The sequence below is a fragment of the Pseudorca crassidens genome, chromosome X (assembly GCF_039906515.1).
Source record: "Pseudorca crassidens isolate mPseCra1 chromosome X, mPseCra1.hap1, whole genome shotgun sequence".
In the NCBI taxonomy this organism is placed as follows: domain Eukaryota; kingdom Metazoa; phylum Chordata; class Mammalia; order Artiodactyla; family Delphinidae; genus Pseudorca; species Pseudorca crassidens.
Window position 1 is genome coordinate 87,353,288 of NC_090317.1, and position 19,101 is coordinate 87,372,388.

The 19,101-nt window shown below is 41.6% G+C and overlaps 1 protein-coding gene across 12 annotated transcripts in view; it reads left to right on the top strand.

Moving 5' to 3' along the window:
• HUWE1 (HECT, UBA and WWE domain containing E3 ubiquitin protein ligase 1) overlaps positions 1-19,101 on the top strand; it is a 143,359-nt gene that overhangs the window by 101,905 nt on the left and 22,353 nt on the right. For 8 of the 12 annotated variants that reach the window (XM_067723113.1, XM_067723112.1, XM_067723115.1 and 5 more), the window contains 13 exons: positions 1,940-2,135; positions 3,556-3,723; positions 4,931-5,076; positions 5,490-5,556; positions 7,841-8,055; positions 11,332-11,543; positions 12,007-12,189; positions 14,553-14,725; positions 15,075-15,223; positions 15,987-16,062; positions 16,943-17,041; positions 17,630-17,763; positions 17,951-18,119. In XM_067723113.1, the coding sequence (XP_067579214.1) occupies positions 1,940-2,135; positions 3,556-3,723; positions 4,931-5,076; positions 5,490-5,556; positions 7,841-8,055; positions 11,332-11,543; positions 12,007-12,189; positions 14,553-14,725; positions 15,075-15,223; positions 15,987-16,062; positions 16,943-17,041; positions 17,630-17,763; positions 17,951-18,119 (1,987 nt within the window). The remainder of the gene's footprint in view (positions 1-1,939; positions 2,136-3,555; positions 3,724-4,930; positions 5,077-5,489; positions 5,557-7,840; positions 8,056-11,331; positions 11,544-12,006; positions 12,190-14,552; positions 14,726-15,074; positions 15,224-15,986; positions 16,063-16,942; positions 17,042-17,629; positions 17,764-17,950; positions 18,120-19,101) is intronic. The other 4 variants (XM_067723116.1, XM_067723122.1, XM_067723121.1 and 1 more) reach the window with 4 other exon arrangements.

Below are 19,101 nucleotides of genomic sequence, written 5' to 3' on the forward strand. Positions count from 1 at the left end.
AACCCCCATGTTGTTCAAGGGTCAGCCGTAGTAAAATTTTTGGAATATTTATGACTGTGATAAGCTCTTTACAAATATGCATTGTGCACATGAGAAAACTGAGGTCTATTTGTTTATTTTAGGAAACATATAAAGCAGTAGAAGAAATAACAAAGCAGTTAGAAAAATAAAAACCTTTATGTCATCAACTTTAAGACATCAGAAGAGGGATTGGGGGCTAACATCTCACCAATAAGGCTTTTTCTCCACAGTACTTTTACAAACTCTTTCCTACTTCTTTCTCAGCAATCATCAGGTGAATGCTACTGACTTCACTTTCAATTTCCTCTCTTGGAACATTGTTTCCCAAGTTGATATATAGTGTTGCTATTTGTATTTTTGTGCATTGCTTTGTCACATTTAAGGTCGTTTTTCTTATAAATGCTTAGAAATTGGATCAAAAGGTATATATTGTTTTTTAGCTTGCTTGCCAGAAAGGTGGTGCCGCTTCATACTTCTATGCGTATATGAGTATATATCTCACATTCTTCAGACAGTTCTTCTTTAGCCAGCCTGTTTGATTTCACCTGACATGAGCAAAACCAAAAGAAGGCTGTTAAAGACAACATGTACACTGATCCAGGGTCAGGAGACAGCCCAACAGAGAAGAAACAACTATATACAGACAGGATTCTGACTTAAAAACAAACATACTTAAAATGTTTAAAGCTTATACAACTTTTTAAAATGCTATGAAAAAATATAGGTTCTTTTTGGATGACAGAAAACTTTGTAAGCTTAAAGGCAGTTTTATTTGGGGGTGTGGGAAACAAAGGAAGATCAGTGGCAGGTTTAACGTATCAAGTAGCAAAATGTAAATGCTTGATAATGTCCATTGCAGGTACGGGTGTGAAGAACCAGGCATACTCTTACTTTTGGTAGGAGTGGAAATTGGTGCAACCACATTGGAGGGCAATTTGGTACTGTCAGTTTAAGATATCCTTTGACCTAGAAATTCTGTGGCTAAGAATTTATCTGATAACTAAAGTCAAGTATGCCAAGTACATATACAAGAATGTTCACTGTAGAATTACTTGTAATATCAAGACTAGAGATCTAATGTCCAGCAGAGGACTGAATAAACGATGGCACATAGTGGAATTACACTTTTCTGTATTTAAAAAATGGGAGTTATTTTACGATTGCAGCCTGGCAGGCAAGATGTAGAAGTTGTTAGGCTAAACGGAAGAGCATGACCAATTTGGTAAGAAAAGCATTGAGTCCAAAAGATTTTTACCTTTATGAACATAATTCACAAAGCAATAGATCGTGGAAAATACAGTGGAACTATTTTCTTTATACTTTCCTATACTTTCCATGATTTAACAAGTCATTTTATGAGAACAAAAGCATGACAATGTCTAAGCCCTGTGGTATCAAAGCAAACAGTCCATAAGTAGTTTGATATCTCCTGGCTGTCATTATCCAAGACTGATTATTGACTTTGAAACATAAAGAAAGCATTTAATTTTGTTCTTATATACTAAGTGGATGTCAGTATTACATATTTTTAGAGTTTGAACCATTCTGGTTTAAAATCGGGATGGCATTTGGGAAGGCTAGGAGCTAGCACTTAAATTTGGGAGCCATAATCTGGATGATCAATGATCTATATACGTTACCCATTTTATATAAAGGTCACGTATCATCTAGTCTAATAGTTGATAATTTTGGGGGTATGCTGAATGCTGTAACTTTTCTTGTAAGCCACATTTTTTGAATTGGGAAGGAATAGGACTTGAAAGACCAAGTGTATCTTTCTCCCAAAGATCAAAGGCTGTCATCCACTGTCTTGAGGCAGAACTTGGTTGGTATTTTAATCCTTGGTAGCTCTTCCTTGAATGCAGTTGTGTTTTAGAAAGTGGTCTTTAATCAGCAGTGTTCTCCCTTTCTTTACTAGGTTGTTCGCTCAGCAGCTACAAGTGGAGCTGGTAGCACTACCTCTGGTGTTGTATCTGGCAGCCTCGGCTCTCGGGAGATCAACTACATCCTTCGTGTCCTTGGGCCAGCCGCATGCCGCAATCCAGACATTTTCACAGAAGTGGCCAACTGCTGTATCCGCATTGCCCTTCCAGCCCCTCGAGGCTCAGGAACTGGTAAGTTTACCCTTCTCTTAGCCTTTGAGACATTGAGGTCTGTGGCTTAGTATAACTCCAAAAATTTTCTGTGAGGAAGCCTATAACTTGGAAAACCTCCTTAAGCAAGCATTGGGACATTGGCTGGTTGATCAAGTGGGTCAATTCAGGGGTAGTTCAGTAGCTTCTCTGGTCCTTGCCCTGTGGTAATTCCTGCCAGAGATTCCAAGGACTCATTCAGTCTAGTCCTTGCCTTCAAATAACTTAGCTTGATGTGACAACAGTGAATGTAAACAGTGAATGGTTTACAGATAGAGTGATAATTGAGGGACAAATGGACATGTGACTTATGTGATACAGTAGGAAGAATCACAGTGTATTCTTGCCAAAAATGTTTGACTTATAATTATGAGGAAACAATTAGATAAGTACAAATTGTGAGACATTCCATAAAAAAACTGACCTAGACTCTTCCAAAATATTAATGTCGTGAAAGGGAAAAATGCAAGGATCTCCTAGATAAAAGGAGATGAGAGAAAACCACCAACCTTGATGGGATGCTGAATCTAGATAAAGGAGATTTGGAGAAGTTAGAACAGTTACTATATATTAGATAATATAATTGTATCTGTGTTAAATTTCTTGGGTATTATGGTATTCTGGCTATGTAGAAAAATATCCTTGATCTTAGGTGCAGGTAGACATATTTAGGGGTGGACAAATGGTGATTCTAGATGAAAAGTATATGGATTTTTTTGTACTAACCTTTCAACTTTTCTGTGGGGTTGTGGGGCTTCGGGGTTTTTTCTGTTTGTTGGTTTGTTTGTTTTTTAAATTAAAAGTTGGGAAAGGGGGCTTCCCTGGTGGCGCAGTGGTTGAGAGTCCTCCTGCCGATGCAGGGGACACGGGTTCGTGCCCCGGTCCAGGAAGATCCCACATGCCGCGGAGTGGCTGGGCCCGTGAGCCATGGCCACTGAGCCTGCGTGTCAGGAGCCTGTGCTCTGCAATGGAAGAGGCCACAACAGTGAGAGGCCCGTGTACCGCAAAAAAAAAAAAAAAAAGTTGGGAAAGGGACTACTTATTTTGGCAGCCCCACCCTGGCTCTGTGCTGGGCATTTCTCATGTATGGTCTCCTTTAATCCTCAAATTTTCAAGAATGAGAAAATTGAGGTTTGTTGAAATAATTTGGCCATGATCCTATAACAGAACTGGATTTCAAAACCAAGTGTCCCCAACTCCAAAGCCTATACTCTTTTTTTTTACTATTTGATATTGCTGTATGAAATCCTGTGGGATTTAGGGAAGGTAAAAGCCAGATTTTCTAGTAGACTACTTGAACATTGTTTGGAAGTGGCCCCCCCGCTTCTGAGTCTTTATCAGTAACCAAATGTAGGTACCCGTTCATTATTAACTAATTTTTCCCTGTCTCACTTTGGCTTAGCTTCAGATGATGAATTTGAGAATCTTAGAATTAAAGGCCCTAATGCTGTACAGCTGGTGAAGACAACCCCTTTGAAGCCCTCACCTCTGCCTGTCATTCCTGATACTATCAAGGAAGTGATCTATGACATGCTAAATGCCTTGGCTGCATACCATGCTCCAGAGGAAGGTATGTAACTAGCCCACCTGAGGAGGCTGGGCACTTTGTTTAGGTCACTTCAGCTAACTCATGGCTTAGTGAGTACTCAAGTATTTGCCCACTCTCTGGGAATCAAGATGAATAAGACACATAGTCACTTCTCTGAAGAAGTTAATAGTCATACAGTGTGAATGATAAGGATAAGGAGATTGCCAGAATCTTTTGTATGAGAGTACATCCCATACAGAGGAAAGAATGAACAAAGATTAAAAAGGAGAGGGCTTCCCTGGTGGCGCAGTGGTTGAGAGTCCGCCTGCCGATGCAGGGGACACGGGTTCGTGCCCCGGTCCGGGAGGATCCCACGTGCCGCGGAGCGACTGGGCCCGTGGGCCATGGCCGCTGGGCCTGCGCGTCCGGAGCCTGTGCTCCGCAACGGGAGAGGCCACAACAGTGAGAGGCCCGCATACCGCAAAAAAAAAAAAAAAAAAGGAGATAATAAGCAGGTTGAGCAGGTTGAAAATAAAATACCAAGAAGTCTCCAATGTTTTCACTCTCAGAAACAAAACATAGTTGTTGCCCAAAGATCTGGGAACAATATTAGAAGGTGTGGCTAGGCTTCCTGACCTCTGAGACCACCATCCCTATCTTTTGTCCTTAGTTAAGGTGCTGCTTTTAAGTATTGGGAAAGTCATGAATGAATTGCCTGGAACTCAAGTTCCATTCCAGTCAGATCCTTCTGGATTTTATTCAGGACATACTTATTTGATAGGTCCCACAGAATTGCCAAAAGTTGATGAATAGTGCATTTAACAAGTCAAGAAAATCTGAGTCTTTACTTTAGTGCTTTTCATCCATACATTACTCTAATCCTTATAGAGCTCCTTGCTTTACCCCACCTCCTAAACCCTCCTTCCCCCCAAAATAATAATAATAATAATTTAGCTATATATAGCAACCATTTATTGACCTCTCACTGTACTAGGCAAAATGTCAGGTATGTTCACTTAAGCTTAGTAGTGACAGCTAAGGACAGTGAGGAGAGTAAATTGCCTGTGGTCACAAAACTAGTTACAGAATGAGGCTTTCAACCATGCTCTCTCTACATTTCTCATTCTTAAATCAAAGCCTAGCAATATTACCTTGTAAACACTTGTAGCAACTTGGAGCAAAATTGACCAGGCTACCAGATGGTCATTAACATTGCACAGTCTAAAGAGTTTTGTTTTTATTTTTCTAGCAGACAAATCTGATCCTAAACCTGGGGGTATGACTCAAGAGGTTGGCCAGCTCCTGCAAGACATGGGTGATGATGTATACCAGCAGTACCGGTCACTTACCCGTCAGAGCAGTGACTTTGACACACAGCCAGGATTTTCCATTAATGTAAGTCAGCTCCAGCCTTCTATCTGCCTTCTCCCTTTTCAGTACCTACTACGGGATATAGGGTTATGCCAGGGATATTTCAAAGGTATTAATTTTGATGTATCTATAAATTATCTGTTGCCTCAAAATGAAGATCGGGTTGTCCCTGGGATTTTCTTTTTTCTCCTTGGATTAGAAATGTTTCTTTAATTCATTTTTCATTCTCATCTTCCCCCGTTCCCTTTCCCCTCAAGCTTCCAGTCGCTGTTTATAATGATGGCTTCCCACGGATTATAGTATACAGAAGGAAAAGGTGGTTAAAAGATAAAGAGAGTCTATAACATTTACAGCCAGTACCCTGAAAAGGAGTCCTGCCATTTGGGGACAACTCTCTTTGAAATTAATAATGGCTCAGGAGTTTTCTTCCTCCATAGAGTCAGGTCTTTGCTGCAGATGGTGCCTCCACTGAGACTTCCACATCTGGGACAGCCCAAGGAGAAGGTAATGGTTTGCTTTTCTCTTGTTCTTATTTCTTGAGAAGACAGCTTGAAGAAACGGAGTGTCCTGGGCAGACAATAGGGGAATACAGGCATAATTGTCACGTTTACTTGCGTAAGTGAACTTTCTCGGGGGTGAGCACAGCGTTCTGTAAACAAAAGGTCCATCCCAGTTATCTGAGACCAGATTAAGTCTTTATATTCTTCAGGAATTCAGGAATACATGCAGATCTCCTTAGAGCTAGCAGCTCAGGACTGTAGGCCCCATTGCCACCAGCTCTAGAAATTACAATGCTTTCTTTAGGGTCTTCAGAAGACTGCCATTTGATTGCCCCAGTGAGAGCTGGTGCTATAGGCACAACAGTGATGTTAAAGGGTGTCCATTAATGACCCAGAGCCAAGTAAATCAAAGACCCTGGGCCCAAAAGCCAGCTTTCTATATCAACATTTCACGTGTGCCTACGTTTTCTTATTGGGATCTATTCCATTTCATAGTATATGGCATCCTGGCCCTGCACCCACTCCTCATTATATGCCAAAGTTAATGGAACTTGCCATTAAAAAGAATGAAATTTGCAGCAACATGGATGGGCTTCGAGGGCATTATGCTAAGTGAAATAAGTCAGACAGAGAAAGACAAATACTGTATGGTATCACTTATACATGGAATCTAAAAAAATAAACTAGTAGGACTTTGCTGGTGGCGCAGTGGTTAAGAATCCTCCTGCCAATGCGGGGGACATGGGTTCGATCCCTGGTCCAGGAAGATCCCACATGTCGCAGAGCAACTAAGCCCATGTACCACAACTACTGAGCTTGCACTCTAGAGCCCACGAGCCGCAACTACTGAGCTTGCACATCACAACTACTAAAGCCTGCGCGCCGCAACTACTGAGCCTGCGTGCCTAGAGCCCGTGCTCCACAACAAGAGAAGCCACCGCAATGAGAAGCCTATGCACCACAACAAAGAGAAGACGCCACTCGCCGTAACTAGAGAAAACCCGCGTGCAGCAATGAAGACCCAACGCAGCCAAAAAATAAATAAATTTTTAAATATATGTGTGTATCTTTAAAAAACTAGTAAATATAACAAAAGAGGCAGACTCAACAGATACAGAGAACAAACTAGTGGTTACCAGTGGGGAGAAGGAATTGGGGAGGGATGGTATAGGGGGTAGAGGATTAAGAAGTACAAACTATTAGTTATAAAATAAGCTACAAGGATATATTGTACAACATGGGGAATATAGAATAAATAAAGTTAATGGAACTGTAACTTAACTAACCCAGTAGTGGTTGCTGTGGTAACATCCTTTAGTTCTCCTCTTTAAACCTCTCCGTATATTTCTTTTGGTAGCGTCCATGCTAGCTTATAGAACTTTGGTGCCAGTGACACTATTCTGGCTACAAGATTTATATGGTGGATTCTTACTTTCTAGCAGTTTCAACAGAGCCCATTGGCTACTTGCCAAGAATTAGAGAAATGTCATGTGGAAGCAATTCTAATGAGACCTTTCAAGAGCTCCTCCTTGACAGGAAGGATCTTTGAAATCTAAGTTGAGATGTACTTAATGCCAGTTTAGTCCCTGGAGGATAAGCTTAAAAGGCTAATAATTGGTAAAATATTGGTTAACTCATTTTGGTGGACTTACTGCTCATATGTAGTGTATAGTGTGGGTGATGGTAGTATCATTCAAGGGAAGCATCATTGCCCACTATGTGGCAGACTATAGTAGACACCAAAATGAATCAGACTCATTCCCTGCACTTAAAGAATTTTGTCTAGTGAGGGTGACATGCAATGCTTTTAGTACAAGATAACTGCTGGAATGGAGGCGTGCTGGGATAAGATATAGTGGGCACGTGATAATGATAGCATGTCAGTATGCCTGGATGAAGCAGGAAAGCATTTATAGAGGAGATCATCTTTTGAGCTTAGCTAGATTAAGTAAATGTGTGCCACACAGACATGTGGGAAGAAGAGGTAAAAAGTGTATACAAGGCATGTTTGGAGAACTACCATTAGTACAGTATTTCTGGAACATAAAATGTATAAGAGGAGGGAAATGGCGGAAGATGTGCGAACAGTTGGGTAAAGCCTGTCTGTTGTAACTATATCCGTAGAGCACATCTGAGACCTGTGTCATATTAGCTATCTGTCTTTCCACTGCAGTAGGAGGAGGGCATTCAATTTGTACTAGTGGCCTGAAGTATCCTTTCCACCTAAGACTTGATTTTGCCAATATTCCAGTGTGCAATTGAACCAGTGTTTGGCTCTTTCTCAACAGCTTCAACTCCGGAGGAGTCTCGGGATGGGAAGAAAGATAAAGAAGGGGACCGGGCGTCTGAGGAAGGCAAGCAGAAAGGCAAGGGCAGCAAACCGTTAATGCCCACCTCCACTATTCTTCGGCTTCTGGCAGAGTTGGTGAGATCCTATGTTGGTATTGCTACCCTGATTGCCAACTACAGCTATACTGTGGGCCAGTCTGAGCTGATCAAAGAGGTAAGATTTCTAATTTCTGCTTAATATTTTATACTGTTAATCATTTGGATACCTGCTATGTGTTGGATGTTTTGCTAGGAGCCCGTGCATGCTAACCCAGTGATGAGAGAGGCAGAGGCCTCTTAAGACACATTAAAGAGCTAGGCCTTTTTTTCCATGATGTGGAGCCATCAGGCTCATTTGCAGGGAGTGAGTTGATGTAGTTTGTTAATTTGTTTTGTAGAAAATCACTTGGTCTGCCTTATTAGAGACTGCAAAAGGCAAGGTTGGAGTCAGAGAGACCAGTCAGGACGCTGATATAGTAGTCTAGGTAATACAGGACCTTGATGAAGTTGGTGGGGGAAATGAATGAGTTGAAGAGATGTTTTAACAGTAGAAATGGACGAGATGGGATTTGGAGGATAAAGGTGAAATCAAGGACTCGAGAGATGTTTCTTGTTTTGTTTTTTTTATTCCTTTTGTTAGAGGAGGAAATGGTTTGAAGAGAAAATATAGAATTTGAGAGGTATCTGTGGATCACCTAGGTAAAGGTATCTAGGAGACAGGAGAATAAATGAAGTACACAGTATTGGAGCTTATCTTCCAGATGTACTCACACCTGTGCAAAGACACCTGATGTGGTAATAGTATTGGTAATAAATAGAATATAAGAAAAGCCTAAATGTTCATCAGTAGAGCATGGGAAAGAATGAAGTCATATTTTATATGTCCTGATACAGAATTATCTTCAGGTTGGATTTTTCAAGTGAAAGGACACTTTAAGAAACCATATCATGTTCCCATATATGTAAAAGGGGTACCCAAGGAGGTTTTTTTCATAAAGGAGACCTTGTTTTGGAGGTCACATAGTTATTTTATGGTTAGTAAGCAGTAAAGGGTGTGAGAATGGAACAGGGGCAATAATGTTGCAGACAAAGAATCTATGACAGCAGCTGCCATTTTTTAAGCTATTTTTATCTTAATGCAAGCTTTTAAAATGCATACAAAAATACACAACTCCTAAGTGATTCACCAGTTAATTTTTCTTGGATGACTACCACTAAATTCAACATTAGAAACTCCACAAAAACTAATCCCACTCACACCTTTGCACATCTCCCCTTCCCCTTTGAACTTCCATAAGGTCACCATTATCTTGTGTTCGTGAATTGGGTTTGTGCTTTATATAAGTGGAATCTTACAGTATGTTCTGTGTCTGGCTTCTTTTGCTTAACATGTTTGCAACTACATCTTTGTGTGTAGTTTTAGTTTATTTTCATTGCTGTATAGCATTCCATTGTGTGAATGTAACACAGTCTTATCCATTCTAGTGCTTATTGACAGTTGGCTAGTTTTCCTTTTGGAAGTATTAAAAGTAGTGCTGCTACAGTCACTCTCATACAAATGTCTTGGTACATACATAAGTTCGTGTCTGTGTGTGTATTTATACACACACACTCAACACACGTTCATACGTGAGTTCATATATTTCTGTTGGGTGCTATGTGCCTAGGAGTGGAGTTGCTGGTCTGTTCAGCTTTAGCAACTGATAACAAATTTTCCAGAGCAGTTGTGTCAATTTATATTATCACCAGCACAGCATATGGGTGTTTGGATTATTTCACCTCCTTGCCAATACTTGGTATTCCTGTTTTTCATTTTAACCATTCTAGTAGGTTCATACTGGTATTGCATTGTGGTTAAAATTTCCCTGTCTTTATTGGCCATTTGTATATTCTTTTTTGTGAAGTGTCCAAGTCTTTTATTCTTATTTTCTACTGAGTTCTTTATATATTCTGGATATAAGCCCTTTATGGAATGTGTGTATTAAGTATACATTAGGCGTTTATTTCAAAGCTTATACTCATTTATGCCAGTTGTAGTTATAATAGCATACTTATGGAATAAGACACTTAATTGCAAATTTATTAAGTATCTGCTTTAATATGTGTCAAGTCACCCACTTACTGGTACTGGGTACTCATAGGTGCTTTATAGATACTATTGATAATCCTCACCTCAGCACTGCAAGGTTGTTGGTATTGCTCCCCTTAACAGAGAGAAGAGAAGGCTCAGAGAGGTCAATAACTTGCCCAAGGCCACACTTCAGAGTAGCAAGACTAGGATTAGAGCCCAGGTCTCTGGTTTCAAATCCAGATTCCTTCCACTCAGTCATGGTTGCACGAATCCACTCAGTTGCCCAAACTGCAAGGCTTTTTTTTTTTTTTCAGTTTTTACTGGTAATGTTACACTTTTTTTCAGAAAACTGTTTTAACTTTGTATTTTATTCACTACTGGGAAATTTTTATTTCTAATAGTTAACAGGGTCACCTTATCTTATTACCCAGAGCCTAGAATTCTTCAATGCATTTTTTAAAAATATTTATTTATTTATTTGGCTGCACTGGGTCTTTGTTGCAGCACACGGGCTCTTTTAGTTGCAGTATGTGGGCTCTTGGTTGCAGCATGCAGGATCTAGTTCCCTGACCAGGGCTCGAACCCAGGCCCCCTGCATTGGGAGCTCGGAGTCTTAACCACTTGACCAGCAGGGAGGTCCCTTCAATGCATTTTTTAAATTGAGGTAAAATGCACATAAAACTAAGTATCTTAAAGTATACAGTTGAGTGGCATTTTACATTCAGTGTCGTGCAACCATCATCTCTATCTAGTTCCAAAATCGCCACTGCATTTTGATCCAAAATCTACTTGAATGACAACAGAACTAAGTTTCTTTCTAAGATAAAGAATTATCAGGGCAGAAATCATTTTTAGAGGGGGAGGGAAAGTCTGACTTAATTTCCTTCCCTGTTATTGGGCCTTTTTTGATAAGTGACACTGCATTAACTATTTCTGCATATCCATATCTGTGACTGTGCTGTGTGTTTCTCATTCAACCCCTGCCAATTTTTAGCCCAGGGTCCTGGGCACATTGTAGGTTTCAGTAAATACTACAATTTAATTAGAAACTGGAGTAATTGTAGCACTGAATTAGGGATCAAGGTTTGAATCATCGCCATTGACTTAAGTTCTTTGGCAAGCCACATTTCTTTAGGCCTCAGATTAATGAAGATGTGTAAGCTTGTGAAAAATGAATGGAATTTGGAAGCATAAACTCAAGATTTGTTACTCACTTGGCTTGCACCTTTAAGTCTTGGTTTTTTCGTCTATAAAGTGGGCCTGATAATCATTGACTGGATGACTCCAAGGATCAGTTCTGTATGCGTGTACCTTGTTGATGTGCAAACAGTATGGCGTAATTGTGCTTGTGAGTAAATGTCACGATTAATGACTTTTCAGGACTGCAGTGTGCTAGCTTTTGTCCTGGACCACCTCCTCCCACATACCCAGAATGCAGAAGACAAGGATACACCTGCCCTGGCCCGCCTATTCCTCGCAAGCCTGGCTGCCGCAGGGAGTGGCACAGATGCCCAGGTGGCCCTTGTGAATGAAGTAAAAGCAGCCCTGGGAAGGGCACTGGCTATGGCTGAGAGTACAGAGAAACATGCCAGGTAAAATCCGTGCCTGACTTAGTGCTAATAACCAGTAGCATCCCCTAACTTCATTCTTGTCCCATGGATTCCTTGCATTTGAACAAGAGTTCTGGTCATCCTGGCACTGTACATTCTCTGGTTCTCTCAGATAGTTCTAGTGCTACCAAATACCCAAAGTACTAATGACACTTGGAGGAGGTGGGTAAACGGCTTAGAGAAAACAAAGGGATGTTTTCATTATATTTCTAGGGTCTTCAAGTAAGAAGTTGAGGGGGTTATTCAACTTTACTTTTTCAAATTATGTTTAAAGAAAATGAAGAATGCCTCCACCCAGGGAGTGAGTTCTTTCTTACTTGTTTAGATGTTACTTCCAGAAGGAAACACAGAAGAAACCAGGAGGGTTATCTGAGGCAAGTTAGTGAAGACGTGGCCTAAGAATGGGCTGTATTCACGTGATAGAGATGTCAAACTTCTCTCCTAGGCTTCAGGCAGTGATGTGTATCATCAGTACTATCATGGAGTCCTGCCCCTCCACCTCCAGTTTCTACAGCAGTGCAACAGCCAAGACTCAACACAATGGCATGAACAACATCATTCGACTCTTCCTGAAGAAGGGACTGGTTAATGACCTGGCCAGAGTGCCTCACAGCCTGGACCTGTCCAGGTAAAATTATTCCTGACCTCCAGCACCAGGCTTTTGCCCTCTTCTTAATCGTGCTTCATACTTGTCCATTTGCCTAGTATTTCATGTATCCTTGCCAGATAAGTAATTAGCAGCCAGTGTGATAGGAAGAGTTTGGATGTAGGCGGGAACCTGAGTTCTTAGTATTGTTGCTTTTAAGCAAGGCACTTTCCTTTCTTTGGGCCTTAATTCTCTCATTTGCCACAAACTCATGAGTTGGTCTGTATCAGTAGTTTTTTCCCAAGCTTCCCCCCTCTTAATTATTGTAAGAAGATTATTATGGACCTTGTATTACATCTGGTTATGTCCTCTGAGTCTCTGTTATTCTAATACAGGTCCTTAATTTTTTTAATCTTCATTTTATTGCTGTTGTTCATGAACGAATTTATTGAAGTGATCAGACCTGTAGAATGTTTTCCTAGATTTGGTCCACTTGGTTCCACGAAGTGTAGTTTAACTTGTTGCTTTTACTCCCTGTTTGCTGTAAGCTTAGAGGTAGAGGCTTAATGGAGCAATTTAAACATTATTTGGCTAGGATATATCATAGATGATGATGTACATTTCATATTGTATCATGGGGAAATGCATCTCTTTGAACTACCATTAATCATGATAAGATTGACCACTAGGGTAGAGTGATAATCATCATTGTACTGTTATATTTTCCTCCTTCTTACCAGAAAATAACAGTGTTATTACTTCAGCACTGTACAAATGTCTAGTTCCCTATCAACCATATACCTAATTAATGGTCTTAACACCAGTTGATAATCCTTGCCTGTGTCTTTTAATTTCTTAGAGGGTTATCGATGACAACTTTGTAATTTCTGTCATTCCTTCTACATTATTAGCTGCTATATTTCTGTGATTCTAGCTCCAGTTCAAGAGGGAAAGTTGGTTACCCTATAATACAGTTCCTACTAAAAAGCCAGGATAAAAACTTAATTTTTTCCCTTCAGTCACCAATTTTCAGAGTAAAGTCAAAAATGGATTAAACTCCACCTCAAATACGAGCTCTGGCTTTCTATTTTCTGTGTAGTATTATGGACTCATGAATTTTCCTTGATTTTTAAAATCTGATTGAATTACTTGGATCACTACAGTTATCCTTCTTTTCATGCTCATTCTTCATGTTCTTTTTCATTACACCTTTGGGCTTGTGGGACCTCTTCAAACTGACTTCTTTGTTCATTTGATAACAACCTCATCAGTTTTTTTAAATGTTTAAAAATTTTGAGCTCACAGTATAATGAGCACTGTATGTCTCACCTAGATTAACCAGTGGTTAGCATTCTGTCCTTATTTGCCTTAGTTCCCCCCCACCCTCTTTTCGTGAGGTAAATCATTTGAAATTTGTTATAAACGTGATGCTTAACCTCTGAATACTTCAGCATGTGTCTCCTAAGAACAAACATTTCATTACATAGCTAAAATACCGTCATCACCTCTAAGAAGCTTACCATTAATATAATAATACTCACTATGTACTTCATATTCATCTATCTCCAATTATTCCAAGAATGTCTTTATATCCCGGAGGAGAGTGTGTTGATCCAGGATCCAGAGAGCATCATTCATTGTATTTGATTGCCACGTGTCTCTTATTTTTTTGACATTTGACTGTTTTGAAGAGTCCAGAAGGTCGAATGTCTTATAGAACATCCCATAGTCTGGATTTGTCTAATTGCTTCCTTATGGTTAGGTTCAGGGTAAACTTTTTTTGGCAAGAATACTACATAGGTGATGTTTGCCTTTTTCAGTGCATCACATCAGGAGACGCATAATGCCACTTGGTCCCGTTATTGGGTGATACTAAGTTTGATCACATAGTTAATGGTTAGAGTTCCACTTTGTATTAACAAATTATCCGTGAGGTGATGCTTTAAGTTCACGTGACGATCACGTGAATATCCTATGCCCTGAAGATTTTTAACTCACTAGTTTTAGCATTCACTAGTGGTCTTTACCTAGATCACTTAACATTGCTGGTTGCAGTGATAGTTTTCTGATTCTCTCATTCCTGTTTATTAGCTGGCATTCTTATATAATGAAGACCTTTTTCTGCCTGCATTTGTTTCCCTGTGGCTGCAGATTATATTTAATGTGTTATAATCTATTACCATCATTATTCTTTTTGATGCTAAGGTTTGGCCTGTGGTAATGACCCCATTAATTCTTTAAAGCCTTCTTGCTTTTGAAGGCCTTCTGGCACAACAAGATGTCTCAGGCTCACCTTGTACCTTCCATGTCCCATTCCTGGGATCAGTTGTTACTCTGATGAGCCTTGGTTCCTTTTAGTATGGATTTCTGTGCTCAGTTCATCTCTGTATCTTCCTTTATCTCAGTCCCAACATGGCCAACACAGTCAATGCTGCTCTGAAGCCTTTGGAAACACTTTCCCGGATTGTGAACCAGCCCAGTAGCCTTTTTGGCAGCAAGAGTGCTTCTAGCAAGAGCAAGTCTGAGCAGGATGCCCAAGGAGCTGCTCAAGACTCTAATAGCAACCAACAGGACCCAGGTAGGGAATCAGCCAATGGACTGGAGAGCTGGCCGGGTGGGTGTAGTTATTTTATGGGCATGGCATCACAACTGTTCTAGCTTGGTATTGTTTCCCTGGGAACTTGCTGGCCTTCCACAGATCTGTCATAGTGGCGTGGGAATCTGCCCCACAAAGAATTCCTTAAAATTGCAGCCTTATTTGGCTATCCTCACACGTAGCCTTGTCTTTTCCTTTGTCACCCATTCATGTATTCTCTGAGAACTTGTAAATTTGCCCAGGGAAGGGACCTTACTGTCTTACGCTTGTCTCATGGTGCCCTGCACATAGGCACCCTTTGATTATTTTGCTGGTTGGTTGATTGTTTCAGGCGAGCCTGGGGAAGCAGAAGTGCAGGAGGAGGATCATGATGTCACTCAGACAGAGGTGGCAGATGGGGATATCATGGATGGGGAGGCTGAAACCGACTCAGTGGTGATTGCTGGGCAGCCTGAGGTGCTCAGTTCACAAGAGATGCAGGTAGGGAGGCAGATCACCCAGCATACCCCTGTTGTGGTGCTGAACCAAACCCCCAAGTGGTGTGGGTGGGTGAGTACTTTAGATCCTTGCCTAAATTCATTTGTATATTTTGCAGAGGAGCACAGATGATAATGCTTAGTAGATGCTCAGTAAATGTGTTTGAATTGTATTAAATGAGGGGTGGGTGCAGAGCCAGGATGCCATATACTATCTATAAAATGGAGTAGATCCCAACAAGAAAACATAGGCATGGGTGAAATGTTGATATAGAAAGCTGGCCTGAGCCCTTTGGGCCTAGGGTCTTTGATTTACTTGGTTCTGGTCATTAATGGACGCTCCTTAACATCACTGTTGTGCCTATAGCACCAGCTCTCACTGGGGCATTCAAATGGCAGTCTTCTACAGACCCTAAAGAAAGCATTGTAATTTCTGGAGCTGGTAGCAATGGTAAGAAATGGGGCCTACAGTCCTGAGCTGCTAGCTCTAAGGAGATCTGCGTGTATTCCTGAATTCCTGAAGAGTATAAAGACTTAATCTGGTCTCAGATACCTGGGATGGACCCATTTGAAGGGCAGTCTGAGTGTGGATTGGCAGCACGTGGTAGTTGCTGTGCTCTTAGCACCAAGTGTGTGGTGTTTCTGTAACATCCTCTGTCACATATTATCCTAGAAATATATGCCCCCTTGCTGGCTTTTTTTAGGGTTGAGCACCAGCACAATGATAGACTTGTGTGCATCCATATATATGTTCTATTTCTCTCCAGGTTGAGAATGAGCTGGAGGACCTGATAGATGAGTTGCTTGAGAGGGATGGCGGATCTGGGAACAGTACAATTATAGGTGAGAGCCCCAGAACTGAGTATAGCCTCTTCCTTTGCCTCAGTCTCTCTCGGGAGGACCCTTTTTCTCATCATCTGCTTGCTCAGCTCTGCCTAAGGGCTCATAGCCAGCCTAGATTGCTGCTTGTCTTGATGTTGACAGTCTTACAGATGAGAAATTCACAAGCCATCTACAGACCTGTGGCTGGTCTGAAGTGTTGCCTGTGTCGGGGAGGTGGAGGGGGTGGCCATCAGTATAGATAATACATCAGGCACATCATAGAGGCCTAGAGGAGGCTACAGGCACATCAAGAGTGTTTATTCATGGAGGCCTAGAGGAGGCTATGGAGGCTGTAGGGTGAGAAAGTACTTTCCTTTCAGTTCTTCAGTGAATCCAGGAGCTTTCTGCCTCTAAGTCTCAGTAGTGTAAAAAGAGTGATCATTCCCTAAGGATCTTTTACAACTTTTACAGCTGAGTTGTAAAAAAGTTGCTTTTTACAACTCAGGAAAAACAGCAAAGGTACTCTACTGTCACCTGGCTCCAAGGGTATGTTACTTGTTTTTATTTTATTGATGAAGAAAATCAAAGGATAAACAGAAGTAGACATGTATTCTTAAACTTGACAAGGCTTTTTCACACCCATTATCCTCTGTGGTTTCACAGTTAGTGGGATTGGCAGGGCAGATGTGATCATCCCATTTTACGTATGAGGAAACTGAGACTCAGACAGGTAAAGTGACTGGCCAAGCTCACCTAGCTAGTCAACAGCAGAGAACCCAGGTCTTCCTCATCCAGAAAAATAGTGGATATCTGCTGGGTGTACATAGCTACTTTAGGCCCACCCAATCTGGAAAGGGAAGTCCTCTGTTGTTCAGTGAAGGCTCTGCTCTGTAACCTTCAGTGAGCAGAAGTGGAGAGGATGAATCACAAGAGGACGTGCTGATGGATGAAGCTCCTTCCAACCTCAGCCAAGCTTCCACCTTGCAGGCCAACCGAGAAGGTGAGAGTGCCGAGGCCGGAAAGGCCTCCCTTCTTGCCCTGCACGTCTGACAGACACTATACTAGGGTTTTCCTGGAGGCAGCTGCCCACATGTGCAGAATAAGGAAGCATCTGTCTGCATGCGCTGACATACACCATCCACTTTATCCTCAGCCAGTTTTTCAAATAACATGTTAACTACTGCTTGCCCAAAAGTTTGTCACTTCTTACTTGGTTCGCTTTCTTCTCACCCACCTGCTATCATCGCTCCAGATTCCTTCTTACCAACAGGATGCAGTCAGTAGCAAAGTAGGGCTGGAAAGGCAAGGGGGCACCAACAGACTTGGCCAAGTCCTAGACCATGGCTCCTCAAGCACCACCCTATAGCCAGCCTCCACATTCAGCCGCATGGCTCAGCATATTGATGCATTGGTTGGCACTCTCAGGAAATCGGGGCTGGCTCACTAAGTCTGTACATCACCCCAGATCTGGTTCTTCCTCTCCTAGAGTCAAATACCCCATCGCCTTCCCACTCAATCTGCTGGCCTGCACAGTAGCCTGTTTTCTAGCTACTCAGTATAGTCCTCCAATGTGCTCCCTTTGTTTTAGATTCCATGAATATCCTGGACCCTGAGGATGAGGAGGAGCACACTCAGGAAGAGGACAGCAGTGGCAGTAACGAGGATGAGGATGATAGTCAGGATGAAGAGGAGGAGGAGGAGGAAGATGAGGAAGATGATCAGGTGAGGGGGGACTGTGTTTGGGTTGGTTCAGACGTCCTCTTCCATGGGAACACACAGCTGGAGAAAACCAACAGTCTGGGTTGCTAGCCTCAACGCCTCCCTCCCTCATGTGCAAATGTGGCCATGACACCAGACTTCAGAAAATCCTTACCTCCAGCAATTCTCCATCTCCTATTTTCCCCTTAAGGAGGATGATGAAGGTGAAGAGGGAGATGAAGACGATGACGACGATGGCTCTGAAATGGAATTGGATGAGGATTACCCTGATATGAACGCTTCTCCCTTGGTCCGATTTGAGCGCTTTGACCGGGAGGATGATCTCATCATTGAGTTTGACAACATGTTCTCCAGTGCTAGTAAGACACAGGGGCTCAGCTGGGTTTTATCTCTTGCTTCTTATACCCTGAACTAGAGCAGCTATCAATCTGATACAGCAAGCACCTCTTTTCTTATGCCAACTTCCTGGGGCAAGGGATATCTGAATCCATCTCTCTCAGTAAGTGTATACCTAGAAGGAGGAACTGTGAGAGGCTCCTTTTGTTCTCTCCACCTCAGTAAACAGGCAGCCAGCCATTTTAGAGCCTGGACAACTTGATGATTTGCTTGAATTAAAAAAAAAGTGAGACCAAGGCTGACTGCATCAGGCACCCATGTGTACGCTACAGTGATAGGGCAATCACTAATCCTTATGTCTGTAACACTGGATCTTGAGAGTTTGGGTAGACACCTTTGAGCTTGGCATTGGGGAGTAGATTTGAACACATTCACTCTGTTCATCAAAAATGCATCTTTTCGGAGGAGAGAGTGAATCTCTTCTCTCTTCCCCCATCAACGTCAGAGTTCCCTTTTAGCATCCAGTTCTTAAAACCAAGCTGTCTTGAGAAGGCAGGTCTTTACTCCCAAATCACAAGCATGATATAGCAGAAAACACTGAACTGTTCTGGTCTGTTGTCTTGGCCAAGTAGTCTCTTACCTCTTTGAGCCTCAGTTTGTCACCTTTGAGCCTCAGTTTGTCACCTGTAAATGAAAAATGTGAAAAGAAAAAAAAATGGGGTGGATTACATAATTTTCAAGATACTTTCTATTTTGTGATTTTCTTTGCATTTTTGTGATTTCCATCAATCTTCCTTATTAAGTTGAGCCTCTGTCCATTCAGCAAATTGAACAAATATTTGAGGAGTGCCTACTGTGTCCTAGGTGCTAGGGATACGGCAATAAAAAAGAAAACAATCCTTTTCCCTCATAGGAGCTTATGGTCTATTAGGAATTATGAGTCAGCAGGCATTACATTGTAGTATGGTAAGAAAGCACAGAGTAAAGGGTTTTTAGACCCATTTG